At 37.2% G+C, this 24,759-nt stretch overlaps 1 protein-coding gene across 1 annotated transcript; it reads right to left on the bottom strand.

The window, feature by feature from the left end:
• Positions 1-287: 287 nt before the first annotated feature.
• Positions 288-21,928, bottom strand: LOC113447847 (uncharacterized). Its single transcript, XM_087917543.1, has 14 exons — positions 21,644-21,928; positions 21,402-21,498; positions 19,224-19,988; positions 17,995-18,195; positions 16,195-16,246; positions 13,306-13,410; positions 12,039-12,205; positions 11,214-11,249; positions 9,017-9,108; positions 6,951-7,112; positions 5,977-6,048; positions 4,543-4,686; positions 4,214-4,285; positions 288-1,286 (listed from the first exon to the last, which is right to left on the bottom strand). The coding sequence occupies exons 2-14, from the start codon at positions 21,419-21,421 to the stop codon at positions 631-633; spliced, it is 2,544 nt and encodes an 847-aa protein (XP_087773669.1). The 5' UTR covers positions 21,422-21,498; positions 21,644-21,928; the 3' UTR covers positions 288-630.
• Positions 21,929-24,759: the final 2,831 nt, after the last annotated feature.

Raw genomic sequence — 24,759 nt, 5'->3', positions numbered from 1 at the left:
TGTGTTGCTTTTTTCCTTCTTCTTGTAACTGTTTGTGTGGGAGTTTTTTGTGTTCTGTTAATAATATTCAGAGCTTGGAAGCAAAATGAAGAAATAAAAGGGGCTTCACCTGTTTTTTATGACTATGTTTGTTTTGTATCCCACCCTAGGTCATCAGAATTGTAAGTCAAGTAAGACTATCTGTACTCCTGTTTCCCCTGGGGCACTAACAGTTTGTAACCCAACAAGGATCTTAAAAATATTAGTATTGCCAGACAGCAATAAAAAAACAAATAAGCACATTAAAATGCTTTAGAAAGACACACACCTGCTGAATTTTATTCAGGTCTGTCAAGGAATCATGTACAATGAGTCACATAAAATAACCCTGGATCGCTCCCCAGCTTATTCCACTTTCAGGAGAAATTGACTCCCTTTCCTAACATCTTCGATTTTAGAAATTTTCTCCTGCTGATTATATGGCCGGGCAAAGGGTGCACATAATATCAGAGAAGACTTGAGATTTCCCTATACTAGATTAGTTGGTGGAAATTCAGAAATTTCAGAAATTCAGAAAACTCAACTTCTCTTAACACGTAGGTCAACTAGTAATCTGTGGAAGCCAAGTAGCCTGAATTGAAGAATAGAATTCTAAGATATTTCCTCTACAATGTCATGTTCTTTATCTTTGCCCTCTGCATTATCCACAGGTGTGATATTTTGATCGGGTATGATATTTTGATTGGGTGTGATATTTTGATCAGGTGTGATATTTTGATCGGGTAGGATATTTTGATCGGGTAGGATATTTTGACTGGGTGGGATATTTTGATCAGGTGGGATATTTTGATCAGGAGTATCAGATATGGATTTTTTCTCCTCTGTTAAGTCATGTTCAGCATTGGTGCTTTCTATAAGAGCAATATCTGTCATTGACTTTCTCTCTTCCACGTTGTCAGATTCTTTTGTGTTGCCTTCATCATGGTCTACAGAAAATGCAGTGCTTGGCTCTTTTTGTTCAGAAATATCTGATTGCAAAATTTTCACTATTGTGATTTTCTGATTATCATCTGCCTGTGCATTTTTCAAGACACTCTGATCAAATGAATTGCTGTTGAGTTCAGTGAAATCACTATATGTAGCTGAACTTGAACTCAGCTGTCCTGAGAAGTATGGTGTTGTGGATTCAGATGTTTCATCATCAAAATAGCTTTGGTACTTTCTTCTCCACCTAGAATCAGCACCGACAAGCCCAGTCACATCCTTAAAAGGCTTCCGTTCCAAGAGGGCGTATTCACTCGGAAATACTGTCAGGAGAAATAAAGACTTTCAACTTCAAAAGATAATGTATTTTTAACATAAGCCAATCAGCATAATAATAATAATCAACAGTGGCAAAAGAAAATAAAAGTAGTACCAATAATAATAAGTGCCTTAGGTACAATCCCAAAAGAATTGGAGAACCACTTGAACATTGGATATTCAAATAGTTCAAAATAACAGGAATCAATAGAAACATCAGAAATGTTGTATAAAGATCTATAGCACAATGGAAGAACAGTTGCTAGTCAGTGGTGATTGACTAAATGAGATTAACATCAAGAGAGAAATTTTTCAAGGAGACCTACTCTTACCACATTACTGTTTGTCATTGCACTGATTTCTGAGTCAACAATACTGAGCAAGTCATGCCATGGCTTTAAATATCAAAACCTCCTTTGCATGAACAATAATCTGAAATAGAGTCACTGCTCAATGTTGTCTATATATACAGAACAGATATTGCAATCATGTTTGGACTGACAAACATACCACTCTCACTATCAATGAGGAAAATGGTGAAAACTGAAGGAATCAAGAGACTCTATGGAAATAATATTAAGAGTTTGGAGGAAGATGATCACTACAAATACCAGGGCATCCTTCAAACTGACAACATCAAGCACACTGAAGTCAAGAAGAAGGTTAGAAGTGAATATTTCATGAGAATAAATGGGAGGAATCCAAAGCCAGTGGATAAAATACCTCTGAGGCAATTAACATTTAGGCAGTTCTAGTCATTAGATACACAGCTGAACAGGAAGGTGAGAAAAATAATGACAAGGAATCATGGCCTTCATCCATGTAGCAATGTTGACAGATTCAACTTATTAAGGAAAATAGATAGGTGTGAAATGTTATAAGTACACAGTTGCAGAAGAAAAAAGGCACCTGAAGAATATCTAAAGGACAGGAAAGAGGACAAACTGAAACTATGTAATGAAGGGTTACCAATTACTAAAGATAGCAAACTGTTTGTAAGAAAGACCAAATAAAGAATAGCAAAGAAATGTGGCAATGAAAAGTATTACTTTAATTTATTTGGTAAATTAAAAAAAAAGAAGGCAAAGTAGATAATAATGAGATTTGTAATGATTAAGAGCATAGAAGCTGATGAAAGAAACAGAGGAGCTAATTCTGGCTGTGGAAAAGCTTTAAGAACAAATACATATAAAGCCAAAGTGGAGAAGGCAGCAATGGACAGTAAATGCAGCTTTTGCAAAGAAGTTGAAGAAATAGTAGCACCAACTGACTACAAACAACTTTAGCAACAATGGTTCATTGGAATAACTGCAAAAAGTACTATTTGCCTGCAAGCAAGAACTGTTGAGACTATAAAATAGACAAAGTAACAGAAAGAAAAGAAGCTAAAGTGATCTGGGACCCTAAAATTCGAACAGACAAGTGCTGCTACATCAGATTTAACAAATATCAATAAGAAAACAAAACAAAACAAAAGGCTGGGGAGTGGACATTGCACTATCTGAAGACAGCAGAATAGGAGAGGAAGAAAAACACAAAGACCTGAAAAGAGGAGTAGAGCAACAGTAGCAAAAGAAAGCAAAGGTAGTATCAATAAGCTTGTAATCTCACAACACCTGGAGCACCACCTCATCACTGGCATTGAAAAAATCCCCAGCAGCTAAATGCAAAAGACAGCTTCCCTTGCAACCATTTAACATCCTGTGATAGCACATTTCTCACCATCAAGGAACATCTGCCTATCCCATGTCCTTATGAAGAGTGAAGCTGAGAAGCACAGAGCCGAAGACACAAGCCTGAAGATGATGAATGAGACTTCATCGAAACGTTGCCTAGATACTTCCAATCTTACATGGGAGAAAACCCGAATAACCAAAGATAGATAGATAGATAGATAGATAGATAGATAGATAGATAGATAGATAGATATATACACATATATACATACATACATACATACATACATACACACACACACATAGGAATATGTATATATGTATATATAATATGTATATATGTATACATTTTATACATATTCTATATACGTGTGTGTTTGTGTGTGTGTATGTATGTGTGTATATTTGCACCCACTAGAAATTTAGTCAAGAGCCAAATGAAATTAGGCATTTTTCCTTCAGAAAGAGTGAATGGTCCAAAAGGGAGGGAAAAAAAGTATAAAGGCCTAGCAGACAAAGCTATAATATAATATATCAATAAAAAAGACTTAATGTAAAAATATAAAATATAATATAAAAATATTAATATAATATAAAAAAGACGTCTCCATGCTGCCTATTAACAGAAAAACAAGAAATCTCAGAGAGAGGTGACTTAAGATAGAACAAGTTTAAAAAAGAAAGTTTGATGTATTCTAGCAATACTGTCAAGCATAGTACATAGGTAATTGTAATATAATAATAGGTAATAGTTGTAATAATCATAGATTAATATGCTAAATCATGCATAGTTTCACAACTCAGGTTGACTTCAAGGTTTTCCAGTATAGAGTATAGTAATTGTCATAATTATCATAGTTACTATCATAGTTATTATGATCACTATGTAGTAATAGTATAGAGATAACAACAGAATAGGATATAGGAAGCATTCACGTATTAATGCATAATTTCTATGTTTGTTTTTTTAAAATAAAACATCTCCCAACCTATATAGGGAAATATAAAGAAACCACCTCTCCAGAATTCAGTCTTTTGTATCTCTCTTGAGTATGGGTCACTCTAATTGAGTATAGTTTACAACATTCTGAAAGAGATAATTTCTCTGTAAAAAACCAGAGTGTTAGGTTTAGGATGGAAGTTGCAAAGGTCAACATATTATTATATTAGTATATTAATTCACTTGCAAGAACAAGATGGAACTGAGCACCAAGAACTTATTCCACAGATTGACTAAGAGCCACCAGACAACTCACTTTCTTCTTCAGGACGTTTCTGTAGTTCCCTTACAGCCAGAAGAAATTCCTTGAAGTTCAAAAGCCTGTTCTCTACATAAAGAGAAGAAGGAATGTTGTCATCCCTAGCATTTGCTAATAACTTGAATAGATTTCTGAGCATGATTCAAAATCCTACTTCAAACTTTTATAAACCTAAACCAGCTAAGCCCATCATAACAGTCGGAGCTATTTACCCAGATTAATGCTGGATGGTCTGCCTTGAGATTCTATTTTGATATGAGATTCCTCTTAGGCTGGATCATTTGTGGAGTGCGGGGCGGAGGGAAATGTCAAATGGAGATACTCACTATTAATATGAGTGCATTTTATTGCATCATGCATAGTTTCACAACTCAGATTGACTTCAAGGTTTTCCAGGATTAACCTCAGATCATCAATACAAACCATATCTTTCTTTATTTTCTTGAAAGCCCAGAGGGTATTCTGGAAGCCTAGAAGAAACACACCAGAGAAAGACAGCAATAACTGATGCTTCCATGCAGAGAGATGGAGATCCTGAAATCATGCATTTTCAACCCTTTCTTTAAAAGCCATAGATGTGTCATACGTACCCTATATCTAATTCATCTCGTTCAAGCAACACAAGTGTCTGTCTGACTTTTATGAGGCAGTAAGGGGAAGAAAGGGGATGCAATAATATTGTTGATACCTCCATGGTCAGGCTGACAACTAGTGAAGAACAAGGAGACTTCATATGTTTGTGTATTGTGAGAGAATGAGTTCTGCAGATTCCAACTTCAACTCATAGCCAATACCTTCTATCCTAAAGTGCCTTGCCAGCAAGAGTAGTAGATCCCAAAGGAATACAGATTTGAAATGCATCCCAAGAGTTCAGCTTCTTGTTCAGCACTGTGGCAGAGGGCACGATGGATAGTTACTTCAACTGAAAAGTAAAGGACGGGATAACTGCAAGAATCTCTGTTCCCTCAACTTCTGAGGCAGAGAAAGGGGGAAACAAATGCCAGCTTCTATAGCAATGATTAGTAGTTGTAGCTAAGGGTGAAGATGACATAGAGGGCAAGCCAACCGACTTCAGCCAACTGTTGCCATGGACACTAAAGTGTAAAATACGAGCTGGGGTGAACAAAAAAAACCCAATAGAGTTGCTACTGTGATTTGACTAGACAGATATAAATATAAGGCATGGCAAAAGGCAGAAGACGAAAATGAGAGGAAAAGCTTGCTTTGCTTTCAATTAATTACTCATAAATCAAGAGACGAAACATGAAAAGTATGACTTTCCTATGCAGGCTTCCTTCTCTCAATTGAATGTCAGAAATCTATAGAATACATTTTCAAAAATCTATACAATAATTTAAGATGTGCTCAAGCAACCTTATTCTTAATTTAGCTATGTCTAATATCAAGAGAGTTGGGTGATTATTCCATCATAAATGACATTAGCTATGAAAGCAACCAAATATCAGAGTGTAATTCATGTAACATACTGAACAAAATTAAGCAGTCAATCAGAATTTCCTCTTTGCTCTTATTGAAGGGCAACCAGTTTTTATTCTCATTCAGCTAAAAACATAAAATAAAACAAATATGCACGTTATCACAAGAGTGATGTTCGTTTTTTTATATTTAAAAAAGGAAAAGCAGCAGATATTTTTCAGGTGATGGAAGTACAAACAGAGATAAAGAAACAGAATTATGCCATACAGTAACAATGGTGCAAACATTTTTCCTTGTTATTGCCTCAGTTTTTCTTCTCATACCTTCTGTTTGAGAAAATGGTGAGGTCCTGTTCACAACTTCCAAAAACTCTGATAAATTCACAGTCCCAAGTACTGTAAGAAAGAAGAAAGACTACAAGTGGGAGTGACATAAATATATGCAGATAAGCAGGTTGACAGACAGAGTAACAGTTGGGGTGTATAAGATGTGACCTTTCAAACTTAGTTGATGAACTAGGAAGATCTACAAAGTAAGCATAACAGGATAAAGGGAAGGTTAGATCAGGGCATCTAGAGGAATATTATAGGGTTGGGCATGTATGGGGACACACACACACACACATACACACACACACACACACACATCTCCACTGGCCAAATATAGAACATACATGGGATGACTTGGAAATATTCAGTCAGCATGACTTATTATAATGGCTGAATGTCATATATTATGCGCAATTAAAATGTGATATATTTGGTTCTGACTCAGTGGATTTTGTAATTCCATTCAACTGGTGTGTTTGCACAATACAGGTAGCCATATCAAGTAAAGATGTATCTGACAATTAGCACAACATGCTAAATTGGATTAATGTTAACCTTGTTTTGGTTCAAAATGTTCAGTGTACTCAGATTGTTTGATCAGTTTATTATTCAATTTGCAAATCTAAATACTGTAATAGACTAATCCAGACCTCAAGTTAAACATATTGTATAAATGCAGAAGCAGTCCAAGATACCAGATAATAGTTCTAAAAATTCTACTGCAGGTTAAATTATTTTCTTATCCCCAGACTGTAATTTATTCAGTGATCTAAGCATGCAGGAAATCTGGCTGTCATTTGCACAACCTCCATTGCACAGGGCTAATAAATCAGACAAACTGAAATTGATGCATACATTGACATAATCTTCTAATTTCATGAGGATATCAGCTTTCCCCAGATAGCTTGCACTGTAAATTAAATAACTGCTAACAACACAAAAGCCTTTGGATCAGGGTTATCACATACCATCCACATTCATTAACTGAAGAGCACAATACATCTCATCTCTGGTCACTAGGATCTTGAGAGTGTGAAGTACAAATAGGAGTTTGCTGACAGGAACTCTGTCACACTTCATGACGTTGAAAACAGTGCAAATTCTAGAGAGCCCTGAGCACACTACGCAATCTGAAAAGTAAAATACCATGCATTAATTATTTCCACAACTGGCTGAAATTGGATAGAATTGAAGGCAAAGCTTCACAAAGAATGGACAATGATCTGTTCTGAGTCTTGTGAAAACCCCTTGTTCAGTAATAGTGCAACCCTACAGCAGAGCAAGAGATGTGCACTTTTACAGTCTTGGGGGCATATTTTGAGGGCAAAAGAATAATTTGTTAATGCCTGTGGTGGCAGAAATTGTTCCACTCCAAATTCTCCAGATGGCAAATATTTTCCAGAAGAAAAGAGCCAAAAAAACCTAAACTTCTAGTTCAGTTTTCTCTGAAGATTTGGTTGGACTGTGAGAGAATTAGTGTTATATTCAAGAGTGATGACAGCTTCTAAACATTTTGGTAGTATGAAAAAAAAGGTGAAAAAAATAAGAATGAAAGTAGAATCAGTGCAGGAAAAACAAATATGTTTATGAAAATATATCAAAGATAGACTCATCTACTAACAGAAGTAATGGAACAGAGTACAATGGGATAGAAATTGGGCAGAAGAAAGATGGTTCTGGAAACCACATAAAACCGAGTGAACAGAATGAAGTTAAAGAGAACCTCAAAAGTGTGTGGATTCAAAACACACTGATTGATTATTTTATTGTGTACTTTTTTTTAATGCCACTTTAAAAGTTTTCATTGCTGTTTCCTTCCCCCACTTTTCCTTTTTTGTTGTAATTTTGTTAACTTTTTATTTTTTGAAATTTAATAAAATTATTTTTTAAATACTTCCAGAAATGGGACAAGGAGAGAATATTATCTTATATGACTATTAAAACTAGGACTTAAAATTAGCACTAAGCACAATTTATCTTAGCTGGAGACCAAATCAGTACATTAATGGTAAAATATTCTGTACAGTACGCCCAGATTCTAGGCATCCCCGTCTCATTTTTCTCTTGGACCATAAAAATTATTTCTAGAATTCTGTATAATTACAATATTTCTGCTAAGCCTGTAGTGTTGACCTCATAACTGAAGTACTCTCAAACGTTGCATGTTTTTTGTTGTGTTCCCTGACTAACTACAGTCCCCCACCGCTCCACATTTTTAATCACAGTATGTATTATTATTTTGTCCAGTTTAATTTATTCTGTAGTGAGGCAGTTTTGCAAAGGGGTGTATGCAAGGTTTCAGTATAGTAGTGCTTGAATGAAGTACTATGGGGGTCATTTTTGATCGTGAAGCTCTTCACAAATGAAGCAATGTTCAATTTAAAACTATATTTAATTATATATGAAGATCCACTACAGATAGTCCTTGAGTTATGATCACAATGAGCCTAAAATTTCCAAGCTAAGCAAGACAGTTGTTGAATTTTTCCTCATTTTGCAACCTTTGTTGTTAAGTGAATCACAGATTATTAAGTTAGTAACATGGCTGTTAAGTGATTCTGGCTTCCTCATTGTCTTTGCTTGTTAGAAGGTCATAAAAGGTGATCCCATGACCATGGGGCATGGCAATTGTCATAAATACTTGCCAGTAGCCAAGTATATGAATTTTGATCATTTGACCATAGGGATGCTACAACAATGAAAACAGTGAAATACAGTCGTAAGTCACTTTTTTGAGCGCTGCTGTAACTTTGAATAGTCATTAAATGAATGGTCAAGGATTACCTGTACTAGCCTTAATGGCAATTTAATATGAATCATTTAGCATAAAGGTTTATTTTTCAAAAATTTTAATAAGATGGAATGATTAGGATTTGTGTTTCAAAGAATGAATAAAAGCACTATATATACTTTATATTATTTTAGGTGATAAACAAACAAATCAAAAATCAAAACGGAAAATAATTGTAGCTTGCCGAGTTTTTCACCAACACAGACTTCTTCGAATGAGGCAAGGCCAGATCACATGAATTACCTTCCCAGGTTGTGTCCTTGATAAACTGGGTATTAATGTCTCTCCCTCTGTCATACACTGTTATGTGGACATTGTAGACAACGTTAGGCTTCCTGCCAAAACATGGATAGAAATCTGATTATCATTATAATCTCTGCGTATCTTTGTTCTCAAAGCTGGTATCTTCTAAACTGAATTTTAAACTTTCACATCTAGAAGCAAGTATCTACAGGAGTAGATACTATGGTGGAGTTGGAGCTGGAATTCCTATCCTTAACCTATGCAATCATAAAGTGCAATGTCATGTGACCACATTTCTTTGCCGCAGCAATCTCCACAATCTCTATTGCTGTCATTAACTGAATCTCAGCAATCATTATGAGAGGACCCACCATGATCCATGTCATTCCCAATTCAACCCTTTCAGCCCTGAACTTTGATAAGATAAGGGACTGTCTCATCTGCTGCCCCTTTATTTCTCTCCCACTGCCTATCTTCCCCCTTCCTCTCCCTAACCCTTTTGACCATAATGCATGGTGACGATTCCATAGTGGTGATAGTACTGGAGCTGAAGTAGAAGCCTGGGGTTAAGGGTGGATGTCTGAGACTCCTGAAGGCCCCAGGTCTCTGCCTCAGCGCTGGTGCTGCCACCACTGCCAAAGAGTTGTGGGAGCGTCATCGCTTGAGACTTTCAAGAAGAGATTGGATTGCCATTTATCTGTGGAAGTGCTGCTGCACAAAATGGTCAAAAGGACAGAAATGGGGGCGGGGAGATAGGCAGTGGGAGTATTTGAAGTGGGGATAAGTTTCTGCAGGCTGCCAAGCCCTTGAATTTTGATCACATGACTCTGTGGAGGGTGCAATGGCTGTGCAGGTTGACTGGATGTAAATAACAGTCATGCAAGTACTGCTGTAAATTTGAATGGTTGCTGAATGAAAAGATATTAAATGTATCTGTAGTATCATAGTAAACAAACTTGGGATTGTATCAATTTCCTCATCTCTAACAGATTTGATTGTTCTCATGCTTGGTATTAAGAAACCCATCCATTGCTGACTTTTTCTCTCTCTTCTTCTAAAGTACTGCTGTTTTTCACAAAAATTCCTGACAGGTTACAGCGTACGAAAAAAAATAAGCACTACGACTAAATAATGACTAAGTGAATTAAATAAATTAAAATGCACAGAATAAAAAACACTACCATTGGAATGTAATAACTAAATAAATAATAAATTATGAATTACTTCCATAATAACCAGAGCACAAAGCAAGATACTTTCTCTGGAGGAATTTGGTCTTTAAAAGCTTCTGGAAAGCAATCAACAGTAGGGCAAGTCTAACTTCTGGATGAAAGCAATTTATAGAACTGGGGCCATGAATAGGGTCTTCTGGACTTGACCCACTTAATATGCAGAATGGAGGGATCACCAAGAGATTTACTGCAGTACATCATTTTTTGAATCATTAGTGTCTGCTCCTATGAAGACCCAAAGTAATAAATATAAGTCATTAAGCCACAATCCAAACTTTGCCCTTTTTACTAGCAATGCAACATTGCAAACAAATGGATAGAGTTTGCATTACAATGCTTTAACTCATCCCCCTTGCACCTTCCTCTTGATTTGTCAATGTCTCAGCTTTCCTGTCATTCCACTATGCTCATATATAGGTACCTGACAGGTTTGGAATAAAAAAAACATTGTGCAGAGTTTTGGAAAGAAGTAATTATCCACACAAAAAAATATCAAGTACATGACATAAGAAAAAGAAAAATAGCTATATTCATTTACTATACCTCAATACTGTTTCATCCTTGCAAACCATCCTTATTATAATAACATACAGGCACCATAATGCTTTCTTTCTTTCTCTTTCTTTCTTTCTTTCTTTCTTTCTTTCTTTCTTTCTTTCTTTCTTTCTTTCTTTCTTTCTTTCTTTCTTTCTTTCTTTCTTTCTTTCTTTCTTTCTTTCTTTCTTTCTTTCCCTACTAGGTATGTCTTACTATTTCTTTCTTGCCCATCCATACCTTTATAGTTTTGATCTTAAGAGATATTGATACATGCATGCTCAATTTATTACAGGCAAATTCCAGGAATGGAAATGAGAGATTATAGAGCCCAAAAACAGAGAAAGCCAAAACAGGGAGAACAGAAAGAACATCACAGAGGAAGAAAAATAAAAGGAGGTAGATCGGAGCATAAGCAGGGTGCCACTAACTTGCTCTTTTTCGCTGGTGCGGATCGTGAGACATGGCTGTAGAGAGAATAAAAATTATTGTTGAGCTGCCACTCACAGTTCATCATTCAAGTACTTTTATGTAGAACAATTACGTGTCACAAATATTAAAGGCTGACTTTAAAGCTACTAGTAACTCAAATGTTAGTCTGTCTTTTGGTTTAGCATGTTCTGTGAATTCAACTAATTTGGACTGTTTTTCTTCCCATCATTTATTGGTTAAGCAAATCATGGCATAGCCTGATGATGTGAAACTCTAACCAATGCCTGTAATATGTGCCTTGTATGATTATAGATTTTGTTATGTGCCTAAAAATGCCTGACTAAGCAAATGAATAATCCTTCAGGTCACTTTAACTATGCAGATAAAAAAACTATTAAGAATTACAGAAATGGCATAGGAACAATTGCAATATCAAGGGGCAGGACGCTGACTTGAGTTCCTCCTCTTTTCTGTTTGCACCACTAATCTTGCAAAATATTGTGCAAAATTAGTTATGGAGAAAACATTAAAGAAGGGAAGGAAACTACCAGCCAGAATGTTTTAAAACAAAAAGAAAAATTAGATGTACATCAGATATATTAATGAAATTGTAAAATATCTTTAAAGGAAGATTTTCCACTGATGGAAATTTAAAAAACAAATAACCCTCCACCCCCCACATTTGTTACATTTACTCCCCATATTTAAGCGTCCAACTGTTTTGGCTTCTGTCAAGGAAAAATCTGGAACAGAATATGTAGCAGGAAGTGGAAGGAAGAAGGAATGGGTAAGTTGGCCCATTACAAGCCGTCAAGGGTTTTTACCTGGCAGAAGAGCTGGCACTTTTTCTGCGTGAAGGGGACCGGCGAGTCTTGGTTGGAGAAACTTTGTTTGAAGACACCTTGGCAACTGTCTTACTCTTAGGTTCTTTTTTCTTCTTTTCCACTGAAGCTAGTGGTTTCCTCATCAGTGTTTCAAAGGAAGTAGTAATCTGATGGGTGAGCACAGCAGGATTATGATAATGCATGCTTCTTTATATACAGTCAACACACATGGTATAGTAGTATAAAGAAAAACTTTCAATGGCACCTGGCCAATAAAGGTTAAATTCCAGTTAAAGCATGGCATCCAAAGCTTGGAGTTAAATCTTCAAAAGGCTGATGCATGTATATAAATAATTGGCTGGATTCACATCCCATGTAAACAAATGGTTTGCTTCATCTATGATGTTTTCAATAAATAATAGGGCCATAGTTTTAATGTTGCACCATAAACCACTGCTTACATGTAAGAACATGTAAGCCATTCATCACCATTTAACAAACCATGATTAGTGTGCTCTGTCTTGATTCAATGCTATAGAGCTATAGCTATAAAGCCTTTTCAAAATATCTGCTGAAACTTATGGAGAGGGGGAAAAAAGGCAAATGAGATGGGACAGTTTAAGAGTAAGATAATCCATATTAAACAACCACAGTCAAACTGCCAACAGTGATGTATTAATTAAACTGAAACTTAGTTTCATCGAAGAGGGGGGCAGCTTCAAACAAAACTAAGGAGCGAGGATTTTTTCAGCACCCAAGGCAAGGCAAGCCGAGCGACCATCCTGAAGCCATCCTGAAGTGAAGCCCATCGACAAAGGTACAAAGGAGGAGTTGAAGGTGGCGGGGAGAAGTGGGGGACAGCTGGCTGGCCGGTCGCTTGGCTCACCTTGCCTTGTCATGCGTGCTGATGCTGGTATCGGGCCGCGGATCATTTTCTGATGCCGGTACCGGGCCGTGGCACAAAAAAGGTTGGGGGCCACTGCTCTATTGTATTGTTTTTCTCCTCCTTGTAACAGGGGGTGGAAAGGAAGAGTTGGAATAAAGCAGACAGGAGCAAAGAGCTGGAGATTTCAGGAAATCCTGTGATAAGAACATTCATGGGGAAAATTTCTTTTTCAGGAATCAGTGTTAAGTTTTTGTTTACTTGTAATAAAAAAAGCAGTTATTGGAGTTAGAAAACTAGTGGGTGAAAAGCTCTTTGAAGATAATTTATCCAAGGAATCTTTTTAGGAAGAAAACCACTTTACACATGGATGAAAAGCCTCACCTGAGTATCTTTATCTTTGGTTGGTATGCTTGTTTTGGGGACGGCGGCTTTTGGAGGGAGCGGCTTCCTAAGCGGTGTCAGGCGTCGCATGAGCATCTTAGTACACTGTCCAATTCAAAATAAATGTCACTTCCAAAGTGAAAAATAATACCGAAATGTACTCCATTGTTTAATATGGGAAGAACTCTGCTCCTTGATTTCAGTTTCTAGGACATTCTCTGTCTCTACCTTTCCCATGATCATTAATGTGCAAAGTTCCGCAAAGTCAGTTTAGCTGAGAGAGAATTCTGCCCAAAGTCACCTAGGGAGCATTCATGACTTCAATATCGGGTTTTTCCCAGGGTTGGGATACGACAGGGTTAACTACCAGTTCGGGATTTATGAGCTTCCCTGCACGCTGTGAGCCGCGCGCCTGTAAATCGTCATCAGTATGCTGTATGCAGAGACGCAGCCTTTGAAACAGCCCTCTTTTCCTGCTTTTTTAACTGCAGCTCTGCCTCGTTCAGCAGCTAAAGTTGAAAAATCAGGAAATAAAGATCAGGTAAGAGCAGGGGTGGGATTCTACTAGTTCACACCTATTCGCTAGAACCGGTTGTTAACATTCTGAGCAGTTCAGAGAACTGGTTGTTAGAAGACATTACTGGCCTAATCCAGTAAGGAAGGCAGGAAGGAAACATTCTGGTGTTGCTTACAGAAACTACCCCTCCGCTAATCCTTATTACATTCTTGGAAGGACTAGACTTCCTGACTCAGGAACGTCTCTGGAGTTTATTTTCCCCTTTGCTGGTACTTTGCTTGTGTGAGTGACCATTCAAAGTTACAATGGCACTGAAAAAAGTGCCTTAGGACCATTTTTCGCACTTATGACTGTTGCAGCATACCCAGTCAGGAGAGGCAGGCGAGGAGATGCGTGCCTCAATGTGAGTGATATTGAATTGGCCACACCCAGCCAATTACATGACCACCAAGCCATGTCCACCCAGTCACATGACCACCAAGCCACGCCTACCACCTAAGCCATGCCCACAGAACCGGTTGTTAAAAATTTGAATCCCGCCCCTGGGTAAGAGCCCGGGTGGGTGGGCAAAAACATCAGCAGGCATAGAACTGCTCTTCAGAGCTACTGGTTCTACAGAGGTGGACAGAACCAGTAGAAACCCACCCCTGGTTATTTCCTAAACCAGGGGTCTTCAAACTTGACAGTTTTAAGACTTGTGGACTTCAGCTCCCCAAATTCCTTCTCCAGTCATGTTAGCTCAGGAATTCTGGGAGTTGAAGTCCACAAATCTTAAGCTTGTAAGTTTGAAGACCCCCACCCTAAACCATTGTTTTTCAAATTTGGCAACTTAAAGATTTGGGGATTTCAACTCCCACAATTCCATACTCAGTATTTCTGAGTTGTTCCAAGCATCTTAAATTTGCCAAGTTTGAAAAACAATGCCCTAGATTATATGTACAAACATGATTGTCAAAAGGGATTCCACTATGAACTCTACTAGAAATAAATTTGGAAATATACCCAGCAGACTTCACAGTGGCATTAAACTAGCAATGTTAATCAGTCTATATCCACTTATCTTTTCCCAAATAAAAACATTCCTGCCATAGATTTTCAGAAAAATATATTATAAAAAAGTAATATTTTTGGAAATAATTTAATATATTTTAATGAATCAACTCATTAAAGTAGCTGCATCTTTAAAACTACTTAGTAAAGCACTGGTCCTTTTTACATGCTTTCATTCAAAAAAAAAAACCTGAAAAAATGTGGCTACTTTAAAGAAGTGCTATACTTATGCTCCAAACATTGCAAATACTCTTAAATTTTGTTGCATCCATAGACCTAGAAAAGAATAAAATACCTAATATTTAATAGCCATTGTTATGCTTATGTACCACAGAATCTTAAAGAATTATCTAAAGTATAACCTAAGTAAAAGTTTGAAATTGGCTAATGTCACAGAAATATGACTAATAAATAGATGTCTTCCTATAAACCTTCTCATAGTAACATGTGAGAAAACAAGGATTGTTGGCACATCTCAATAAACTCATTTCTGTACCTGTTTATGCTTAAACACATTTGGATATCTAAACCATTTATGCAAAATACTTCCAATATTGCTTACAGTGAACACAAACAAAAAACAGGATGCTTTCTGGAGGCATCTGGCTGGTTCTGGTGAGAAGGTTATATGAGACTAAATTTAGGATGACTCTTTCAAAATTCTCAATGTTTATGTAAACCTGAATGTTTTTGCAAGCATATCCAGTTAAGGATTAAATGAAAACAGCATTTAATTTGTTCAAGGTTCTTTTTATTTTTTTTACTCAAATTTGCCCTAAAATTCAGTATTGGTATTTGCAGCTGGTGTTCTGTGAGCATTGTTGTATTTCAGAATCATGATTTTTTTTTCTTTATTTACTACATAGATCCCTGTGGTTTGATTTTTTTAAATTGTGAGGACACTGTGGTGCCATTCATTGCTACAGAACAGCAGTCCTCAAAGCATATGCTATGTATTGATGATGTATGGACCTATGCACAGCAGTTAAAAACACCAAGCTTGTCAGCTGGAAAGCTGACAGTTCAAGTTCCTGATCCAAGCACTGTGGAACAGTCTGAGCTCCTGTTCTTACCCCAATTCCTGCCTGGTTCAAAAACATGCAAATGTGAATAGATAAATAGGTACCACTTCAGTGGGAAGATAACACTGTTCCATGCACCTTGATGTGTAATCATGCTGGCCACATGACCATGGAAATGTCTTTGTACAACACTGGCTCCTTCAGCTAAGAAACAGAGATGAACTCCACCTGTTGGAGTTTAACATCACTGGACTGGGAAAACCTTTACCTTAATTTTATTGCAGATATCATGATGCTCACCTGAATTGCTTTATCAGATGTTCGAGGCAGAGTAATTCTGGGAACCACTGGCCTATTGGAAATAAAAGAAGGCAATCCTCTATCTGCTTTTTGTATAATAAATTGAACTCTTTCAAGAATAACTCCAAAAAAGTAAGTAAATAACCTGCTGAGAAAACTAATAGATGTTTCAGTCCTCTTGGGCTTGTGACTCCTCTTTGAAGAGCTGGTGACATGACCAGGAAAACTTTTGCACTTCATTTTTTTGTGCCTGTTGCTTTTTTCTTGGACTGGGAAGCTCTGCTCATGGTCAATCATATCTTAAGCACCTCTCAAGTGGATCATTGCAATGTACTCTACATGGGATGTCCTAGAAGAGAATCCAGAAGCTGCAACTGATAAACAGTGCAATGATGCCAGCAGTTTTGAATGTTGCAACTTGTTGCAGCTCCAAAAACTCTGTTAGCTTCTAGGTACTTCTGGGTACACTCAAAGTACTATTGCATTTGTCACTCATAAAGTCATTTATGGCATAAGGCCAGCCGAACTGCAGAACTGGCCCTTCCTGATTATCCTCAGCCATTATATTAGATTGTAGAGAACCAAGGAGAAGACTTTGAGGGAAATGGGCAAGAAATGTTATCTAATAAAAAGGACTGAAACGTTGCATAAATCCTAGGAAATATAGTAAGATTGCATTTGGAAGATACTCAGACAGGCTTCTTTGTGGTTACTGGGATATAAGAGAGAGGGAAAGTAAAACATAATTAAGTTTGCAAGTTTCTATTATTATAGCCTATCTCAATAAAATATACTTCTAGCCTTCCTTCTAATCTGATCTACCCTGAAGGTTGGCATAATTGTAGAAGAACATGCTGTGGATCCCGTCAATAAAGAAGGTCATCTTGCAGAGCCCAGGAAGTGAGCCTTTAGGGTGGCAGTCCTTGCTCTATATAGAACACTGTTTCCTATGAGATTAGAGGGGTCCCTATCCTGCTGGCCTTTTGAAAGGGCCTTTAGATGTGTGCACAGTGTCAGAGAGTTAGTTTAGGAACCTGTGGTATGCTTTTTGTTTTAACTGGTTTTGTTCTCAGCTACTGCATGTGCTGCGAATGTCAGCATCCCAACACAACTCCAGCTGAAGGCTCTAACTACTATTATTGAGATTGGCTGTAATAGCAGAATCCCGCAAGTCTAATTGTGCCATATCTCTTCCTTCTACCTATATAGAGTATAAGTAAGGGCGAGCAACTTCTAAATGTTTCTCACTGTTCTGGGTTTAATAAAAATATTTTAGCTTCTTTTGCCTAGATGATTATTCTTGCATATATCTGTCAAAGCCATCTCCCTTATTGTCTGTGTATGCCTGTGTTTTATATTATGTTTTGTATTGTTTTTCAATGTAAACTATCCAGAGTTGCTATTTTGAAATGAGCGGCCATATAAATCAATGAATAAACTATCCAACCTGAAACCGATTTTCATAATGAACAAGCAACAGCATAACTAAGGATGCTAACAAAGAACCAGCATCTTCAACTAACCCTTTTCAAATATTATTATCTTAATTGACAAGATGCTTGTATGCTGTCTCACATGTAAGCCGCCTCTTCATAGGTACCTTTTCTTCTTTCCTTATCCCAATTGAAATCCTCTACCAAACCTCTTCATTGCATCTAATGAAATGGGTTGCTGTTCTTGAAAGGACGTATGTTTTAATAAAATTGATTAATTTGAAAATGTACTACTAGACTCCTTCTGGTTTCCCGGCCTTCTTCAGGAAGCCATCTTAACTCAAAACTCATTTGTTTGCTTGCTTACTTGGTAGGGAGATAGTAACTTCTGGGAACAGGAGTACTGCTTTCACTTTTAGTAGTAACAGATTTCCTTCTGGGTTTTAGTGATGACGTGTCCATGGCGGATTGGTAATGCTCCTTCTCTTTAGTTATTTCTGAGAAAATCTTACTTCCCTCAATCTTCTTTATATCTTGGATTTTGCTGTCTTTTTTGTCAAGCTGAGTACTAGTGTAAGAGAGAAACAAATCATTTTTCAGAGGAGGCAATAATATACTTACAAAATACATAAAGAGAAATCTAAATAAATATTAAACAAGTATATTTAAAATGTTCCTTCTCAAGTTGTTTGCTATTCTTTTCAAAATGTTCCAAGTGATGCAATTATTTAATAATATCATCCAATGTTGAAGATGAATTTTTCACTCCATCCAGGCTAATTATCTGAGAAAGAGTTTAAATATGATATATACATTCATCTATCCATATACTGCAGGCTTTCAAATTCAATTGTATTTTAGGATTAAGCTTTAAAAAATAATAATCAAAGAGCAATATTCTACCTGACTACTGAAGGAAGGAGAAAACCAAAAATTTACTTCAATGAATTTCCTTGAGCCAGAAGTGGGTAACATGCAGTTCTACAAATTTTGTGGAATTATATTTCTGAGATTCCCTCCATGCTGGCTATTTTGGCTAAAACAGTTTGGCTGAACTTCAACCTTATATCTTAGAGATACAAAATATACTTCATGGGATATAAATCACATTGCCTGTCTCTCTTTTTCTTTCTCCCCCCCCGCCTCATCTATCCATTCTTGATGGGAGTAAAAACCCTGAAAGTATAAGTATATAATCACTTTTCAAAAGATCATTGACCAGAATGGCAAGTGGGAAGACATTTTGGTTATTGCATTGACTACCCTACAGACTACTAAAGTCGATGAGATAGTGGCAGAGAATTAAAGAATTTTGCTTATCCCTCTACTTGTCTATGACATTGCTAATCTCAGCTATTTCTTTTTGTTTTTGTTCTCAAGCACAAATGCACAGTATAGTTATCTTAGGCTTTGCTTACTCCTATCAAGTATTTTCTTAATTTGATCCCCCTTCTATTATACTTATAAAATATCTTTTATTACAATAAGGATTAGTTAGATTTTCCATCTAGGATTGCTCATATGCATCCACAAATGCCTTTCTTTCTTCTTATTAAGGCTAAAATCTTGATTCTGCAATGTCAGATGATTACTTACATATCAAATTTTGATTCTGGAGCATCCTGCCTTCCAGAAGCAGAAATAGATAGATAATCAATAAAAGATGTTGGGGCTGGCTGATAATAAGGGATTGGCTGTTCTTGTACCCCTAGTTGTTCGTCAAGAAAATATGTGAAATCTTTAGTCTCAAAGTCCTTGACTTGCTCAGTTAAATCTTGTAGTTTGCTATTTTCATCTAGATCACTTATATCTGTGCGTTTGCCCTCTTCATCCAGTTCACTCAGTTCTTGAAGTTGCTTCTCTTCAGTTGTTTCACCCAATTCCTCAAGCTGTTTCTCTTCACCCTGCTGACTTTGTTCTTGAAGTTGCCTTTCTTCATCCAGCTCCCTCAGTTCTTGAAGTTGGCTTTCTTCACCCTGCTGGCTCAGTTCTTGAAGTTGGCTTTCTTCACCTTGCTCAATCAGTTCTTGAAGTTGTTTTTCTTCATCCTGCTCACTCAGTTTTTGAAATTGGTTCTCTTCGCTCAGTTCACTTAGCTCTTGAGGTTGGTTCTCTTCACTCAGTTCACTTAGCTCTTGAGGTTGGTTCTCTTCCTCTTGCTCTGTTAGCTTCTGAGTTGTGCTATCGCTGGGTGGCTCATCTGGGCCTTGGTCATTTTCCTCAGTTTGTTCATTTGGGCCTTGGAGACGGATGATCTCTTCAGCCTCCTCTTTTAAGACTTCGACTGTGTTGCTATCAGGTTGTTCATCTGGGCCCTTGGGCATGATGTTTTCAGCCTGCACAAGCTCATTTTTGGATTCTCTGTGAGAAAGTAAGCACAGCACAGGTATAAAAGAAAACATAATAAACAGATAACAATAGAAGCATTTTGATCCTCTTATAGGAAATGCAAATAAATAGGTACAAATAAATGAATAGATAAAAACATGGTTTAGATACATAGGATGCTTCAATTATCTTTTAAATTAATTATTAGATTATTTATTCATTCTTTTAGAGTAACAACTCAACAGCTTTAACAGCTCAAGATGGCTTACAAAAATACAATTAAAAAAAGGAACGATTAAAATAAAACCTAAATATTAATAAAGCTAGAGAACAATACATTTGCAATTTAAAATATTAAATACAAAGACTGATAAATTGAAATTAAAGACCTGGGTTTTAAAAAAGTACAATTTGAACTTCTTCCACAAATCATTTATTCCAGAATATGGGTTTTGAACTGAGAAGGCAGAATTAATTGTAGATGACAAATACATAGATATTTCAATATCTACATATTATATATCTCATCTATCTATTTATCTATCTATCCATACATACATAGTAGATATGTAAGTATGTACAAGTAAAATAAATAGTTGTAAAATATGGCTCAATAGGAGTAACTGTGAGAGGGATCTAGATGGCCTAGTGGACAACCACTTAAATATCCTAACTCAGCAGAGGGAATACTATCAAGATCATGTGAAATGTTAGTACCACTTTGTACTGCACACTTGGAATACTCTGTCCAGTTCTGGTCACCCCAATGCTAAAAATATGTTGGGACACAAGAAAGAGTGCAAAGAACAACCAAGATTATTTAGGAGCCTGGAGACTAAAATGCATGATAAATGGTTGCAGGAACTAGGTCTGTCTAAGCCTTATGAAGAGAAGGATTAGGGGTTACATGAATAGCAGTTTTCCATATTTGGGGGCTGTGCCACAGAAGAGAGAGTTGACCTATGCTCCAAATCAGCTGAGAATAGGACAAGAAGTAAAAGATGAAAGATTATCAAAGAGAGAGCCAACAAAGAATTATGGAAAAACTTCCTGACAGTAAGAACAATAAATCAATGGAATGGCTTGCCTCCAGAAATTGGAGGCCTATCAAGAGCATCACAGTGTTTCTCTCATATAATTTTCTACTAGGGTACTCTACATATGGGCAGAAGAATTTGCTTCATCTGGCTCCAATCTTTAAATATAAGAAAGGATGGACATCTCCCTTGCAACATCTTCCTAGCAACTGTTCCCATGAAGAATAACTTCTGGTTGGTCAATGGATAAAAATGATAGGGACAGTGGCAAGCAATGTAGAGTACAACCCTTCTGATTTATTCAGATCAACTATAAAGTGACTTAAATATTGAACTTCAATAGGTAAACCTCATGAAGAACCTGTATTCTTGAGAAATTTCTTAATCATCTGGGCAAAATTTAGATTACCTGCCAAGTTCATGCTCCATTTTTCAGAAATTGTGGGGTTCACTCTTTCCATAAGAGCACAGGTGCAAATGTCAAGAAGATTGCATAAAGATCCTTGCTGGAAGAGGAAAAGAAATAGTGCTAACAACCAATTACAACCAATTACATGGAGCCGTGCCCTCCCTTCTCCTTGAGGAAAAAAGAACACGAAAAGATGCCAGAGTGCTTTGCTCTTTTCCTAACCCCATTCCTGTATGACTCACTTATGACGCTGTAGGGACCAACAGTACAGTTGGCAATGCCAGACGACCTGGGATGAAATAGCCAGGCTGGGAGAAGGGGCAGCTAGAATCACAAACATAAAGAAGGACAATAGTTCAGGACTTCCATTTTTTCAGCTGAACCACCAAAACAGCTGAGGTTTTAGATCTGCTGAGGGGAGGGCTTCAGTTGTTAGGAGAGGGGGAAATGATTCTCAGGTGAATTAAAGAATCATCTCTTCCCTTTGCCAGGGTCTTCCACCTCTGCCTGGATAGCAATTGTTGTATGAGAAGTTCCAGCCTGATGATGTCACAGAGCAGCTGGTGATCCAAACAAAGATTACACTGTAGAAAACAACTCCCCACCCCCACCCCAAAGGTGCAGGTTCCTGCCAAGATGCCGATTGTCATCCTGGGAACAAAGCAGTACAGATGGACCAAATAGTGCCTCCTCCGCTGTCTAACAAGGCCAGCATTGTTGCTTGTTCCCACACATTAACACATGTGCCTATTTCCAATCAAAGATATTAGTGTACCTTAAAACAAACAAAAAAGCTTGGCACCAAAACAAAACAGCTGACAAAGAAATGGTAATTTAATTAATTGTCCTCATTCTCAACAGCTTTTGGGATCTTTGTAGTAGCAATGGCAGAAAAACTCGTAGCATTTAATTAACAAAGAAGGTCACACTGGATGACTTTGAAGGCTGGAACCCAGTGGAACTTTTGCCTGGATAGATTTCTGGCAATTATCATTATTGTAACTGTGATTAAAGTTCAGTAAAGGATAAACAGAGTAATATATGTGTCACATGGATGTATGAATAACTGCAACATAGCATTTGGGAAACCTGGGCCAGAAAACAAAATATCTCTGCAACTGTGATTTGAATCATTTCTTACAAGTTCCCCTCCCTCTCTCACCTGTAGTAAAATTATGCAGAAGAAAACAGCAGTTTAGCTTTCTCTAGTGTAGGACTTACATATATGCTAAGACTACGATACCCATCATTCTCAACTAACAAATCTAGAAAGGATATGTTCCAACTTACATGAGATCAGTAGGTTGGGAAAACTTTGCAGAAATAGTCGGATGTTCTACATAGTCATTTCTTCAATCAATATATTGTTTAAGTGCCCAAAACAAAACTACACAGTCTGTTTCTGTAATGGTCCACCTGCAGCCTAAGTTTCCCCTTTTCATCTCCAGCTCAGAGGGCATGGATCTGGGCACCCAAACTTATAGGACAACCAGAATGTTATGGGCCGATTTATTGCAATGCATGTTTATAGCATGCCCCATCCACTTATATTTTTGATTAATATTGATCATGCAATGTACCTTCTATATCCTGAATCTGATCTTTAAATGAGTTCTTTAGCATTCACCTTTGTATTGCATTTTCATGTTATGCGGAGTTCCCTCACTTCCAATGTTCTTAGGTTTTCCATTTTATACACACTGGTCATTGCTGGTATCCTACAACTATGGTGTTGAAAACATTGCTCTAACTTTGACGTTTCCCATGTGCTGTTGTAACTGCCTGCATTTCTGATGTAGTCCCACAAAGGGCCTCTAGATGTCACTGTCCACCCAACCTTAGATTTTTTTAAAAATCTATCTGGCTTCATTTAAAAGCCTCAAGCTAATAATGCTGCTTGCTAAAAGAAAGCACCTGAAATGCTAATTTTAAAAAAGGGCAGCAGGTAAGAAATGAGCTAAGTTTCATGTTGATCTTCACTCATTTTATGGTTTGTGCATTCCATGGAAGCAGTTCAGATTTCTTTCTAGTTGTGTAGTACAGGGAAATCAAAGGAAAGTCAAAGCAGCACATATACATACATGATAAATTCCTGCCGCTTTTAATCATTGCACTGAAAGAGATGATTTGGTTGGAACACCATAGCAAGGAGAGAAGGAAAAAATAAATTGTATTTCATGAAATATCTTCTCCTAGACAGCTGTAACATGCAGAGGATTCCCCTTTCTTTCAGTAGCTGGCTGACTATTCCATGTAAGCAATAATATGGGATTGCTTTTCTAATTTCAGCTAGGGGGCTCTCTTTCTCTATTTCATGTAACATATTTTATAAATATATGCCATAAATAAATTTCTCAGTATATTGATATAATGTGACTTATATGGATTCAGGCTTTATTTCTCATTTTTGTCTAAAACGTGCAAAGTAGTCAATCTTCTAGCGCAGAGGCCTCCAAACTTGGCAACTTTAAGATTTGTGGACTTCAAGTCCCAGAATTCCTCCGCCGGCCACAGTAGTGCCTGAGTATTCTGGAGTCCACAAGTTTTAAAGTTGTCAAGTTTGGAGTCCCTTGTTCTAGAGCAGGGATGTCAAACTCGTGTCATCATGGCAGCGTCACGTGATGTATCACAATTTTTTTCCCCATTTGCTAAAACATGGCCATGACAGCCTTTTTCTAGAGGGATAATAAATAGGAAGAAGGTTAAATTGTGGCTCAACCTGGATAAGGCAGAGATATTGCCAATGCGTGGCTCATCTGCCCAACTTAGTATAGTGTCCATTCTGTTCCGGCAGGGGATACATAGAGGACGCTAACACAAAATTATCACCAGAAAATTAAGAGGCCTTGCTGAATGTTTAAGTTGACCTTATCTGGACAAAGGTAGCTCTATAGCCATTATTCTTGCTCTGGTAAGGAAATTTAGCACTCATCTTGGGAAAATTCTGAGAGTGTTATTTGGGGATGAAGAGGGCACAGTGTGTGTATGTAAGATGTTAATATGCTCGTAAACAAGTAGAAGGAAGCCTGAGAGACAAACTAATCCCATCCTGATTTGTGTTGTTCTTAGTACAAGATGGAGTATAAAGAAACATGAAAAGGTTTTTTCCAAGATTGATGTCTGCACTTCGAAGTAGACCAGATCACAGGGATTCCAGAAATGCTGCCTTGTTGTTGTAGATTATGAGAGAATCTCGAAAGCCTGCTCAATTTTTTCTCTGTCACATTTTTATAGTAAACAAAATCAAGGCATATTTAGAGTTTGTTTCTCACGCTTCCTTCAGTCCCTCCTTAACAGCTCACTCCTATTGCACCACCCTCATGGTTCTCACTCTATCCCCAAGGTCAGCCCTTCTGTT

Source organism: Pseudonaja textilis, chromosome Z (assembly GCF_049901715.1).
Source record: "Pseudonaja textilis isolate UNSWEBS1 chromosome Z, rPseTex1.2, whole genome shotgun sequence".
NCBI lineage: Eukaryota > Metazoa > Chordata > Lepidosauria > Squamata > Elapidae > Pseudonaja > Pseudonaja textilis.
This window is presented reverse-complemented; position numbering and strand designations above follow the sequence as displayed.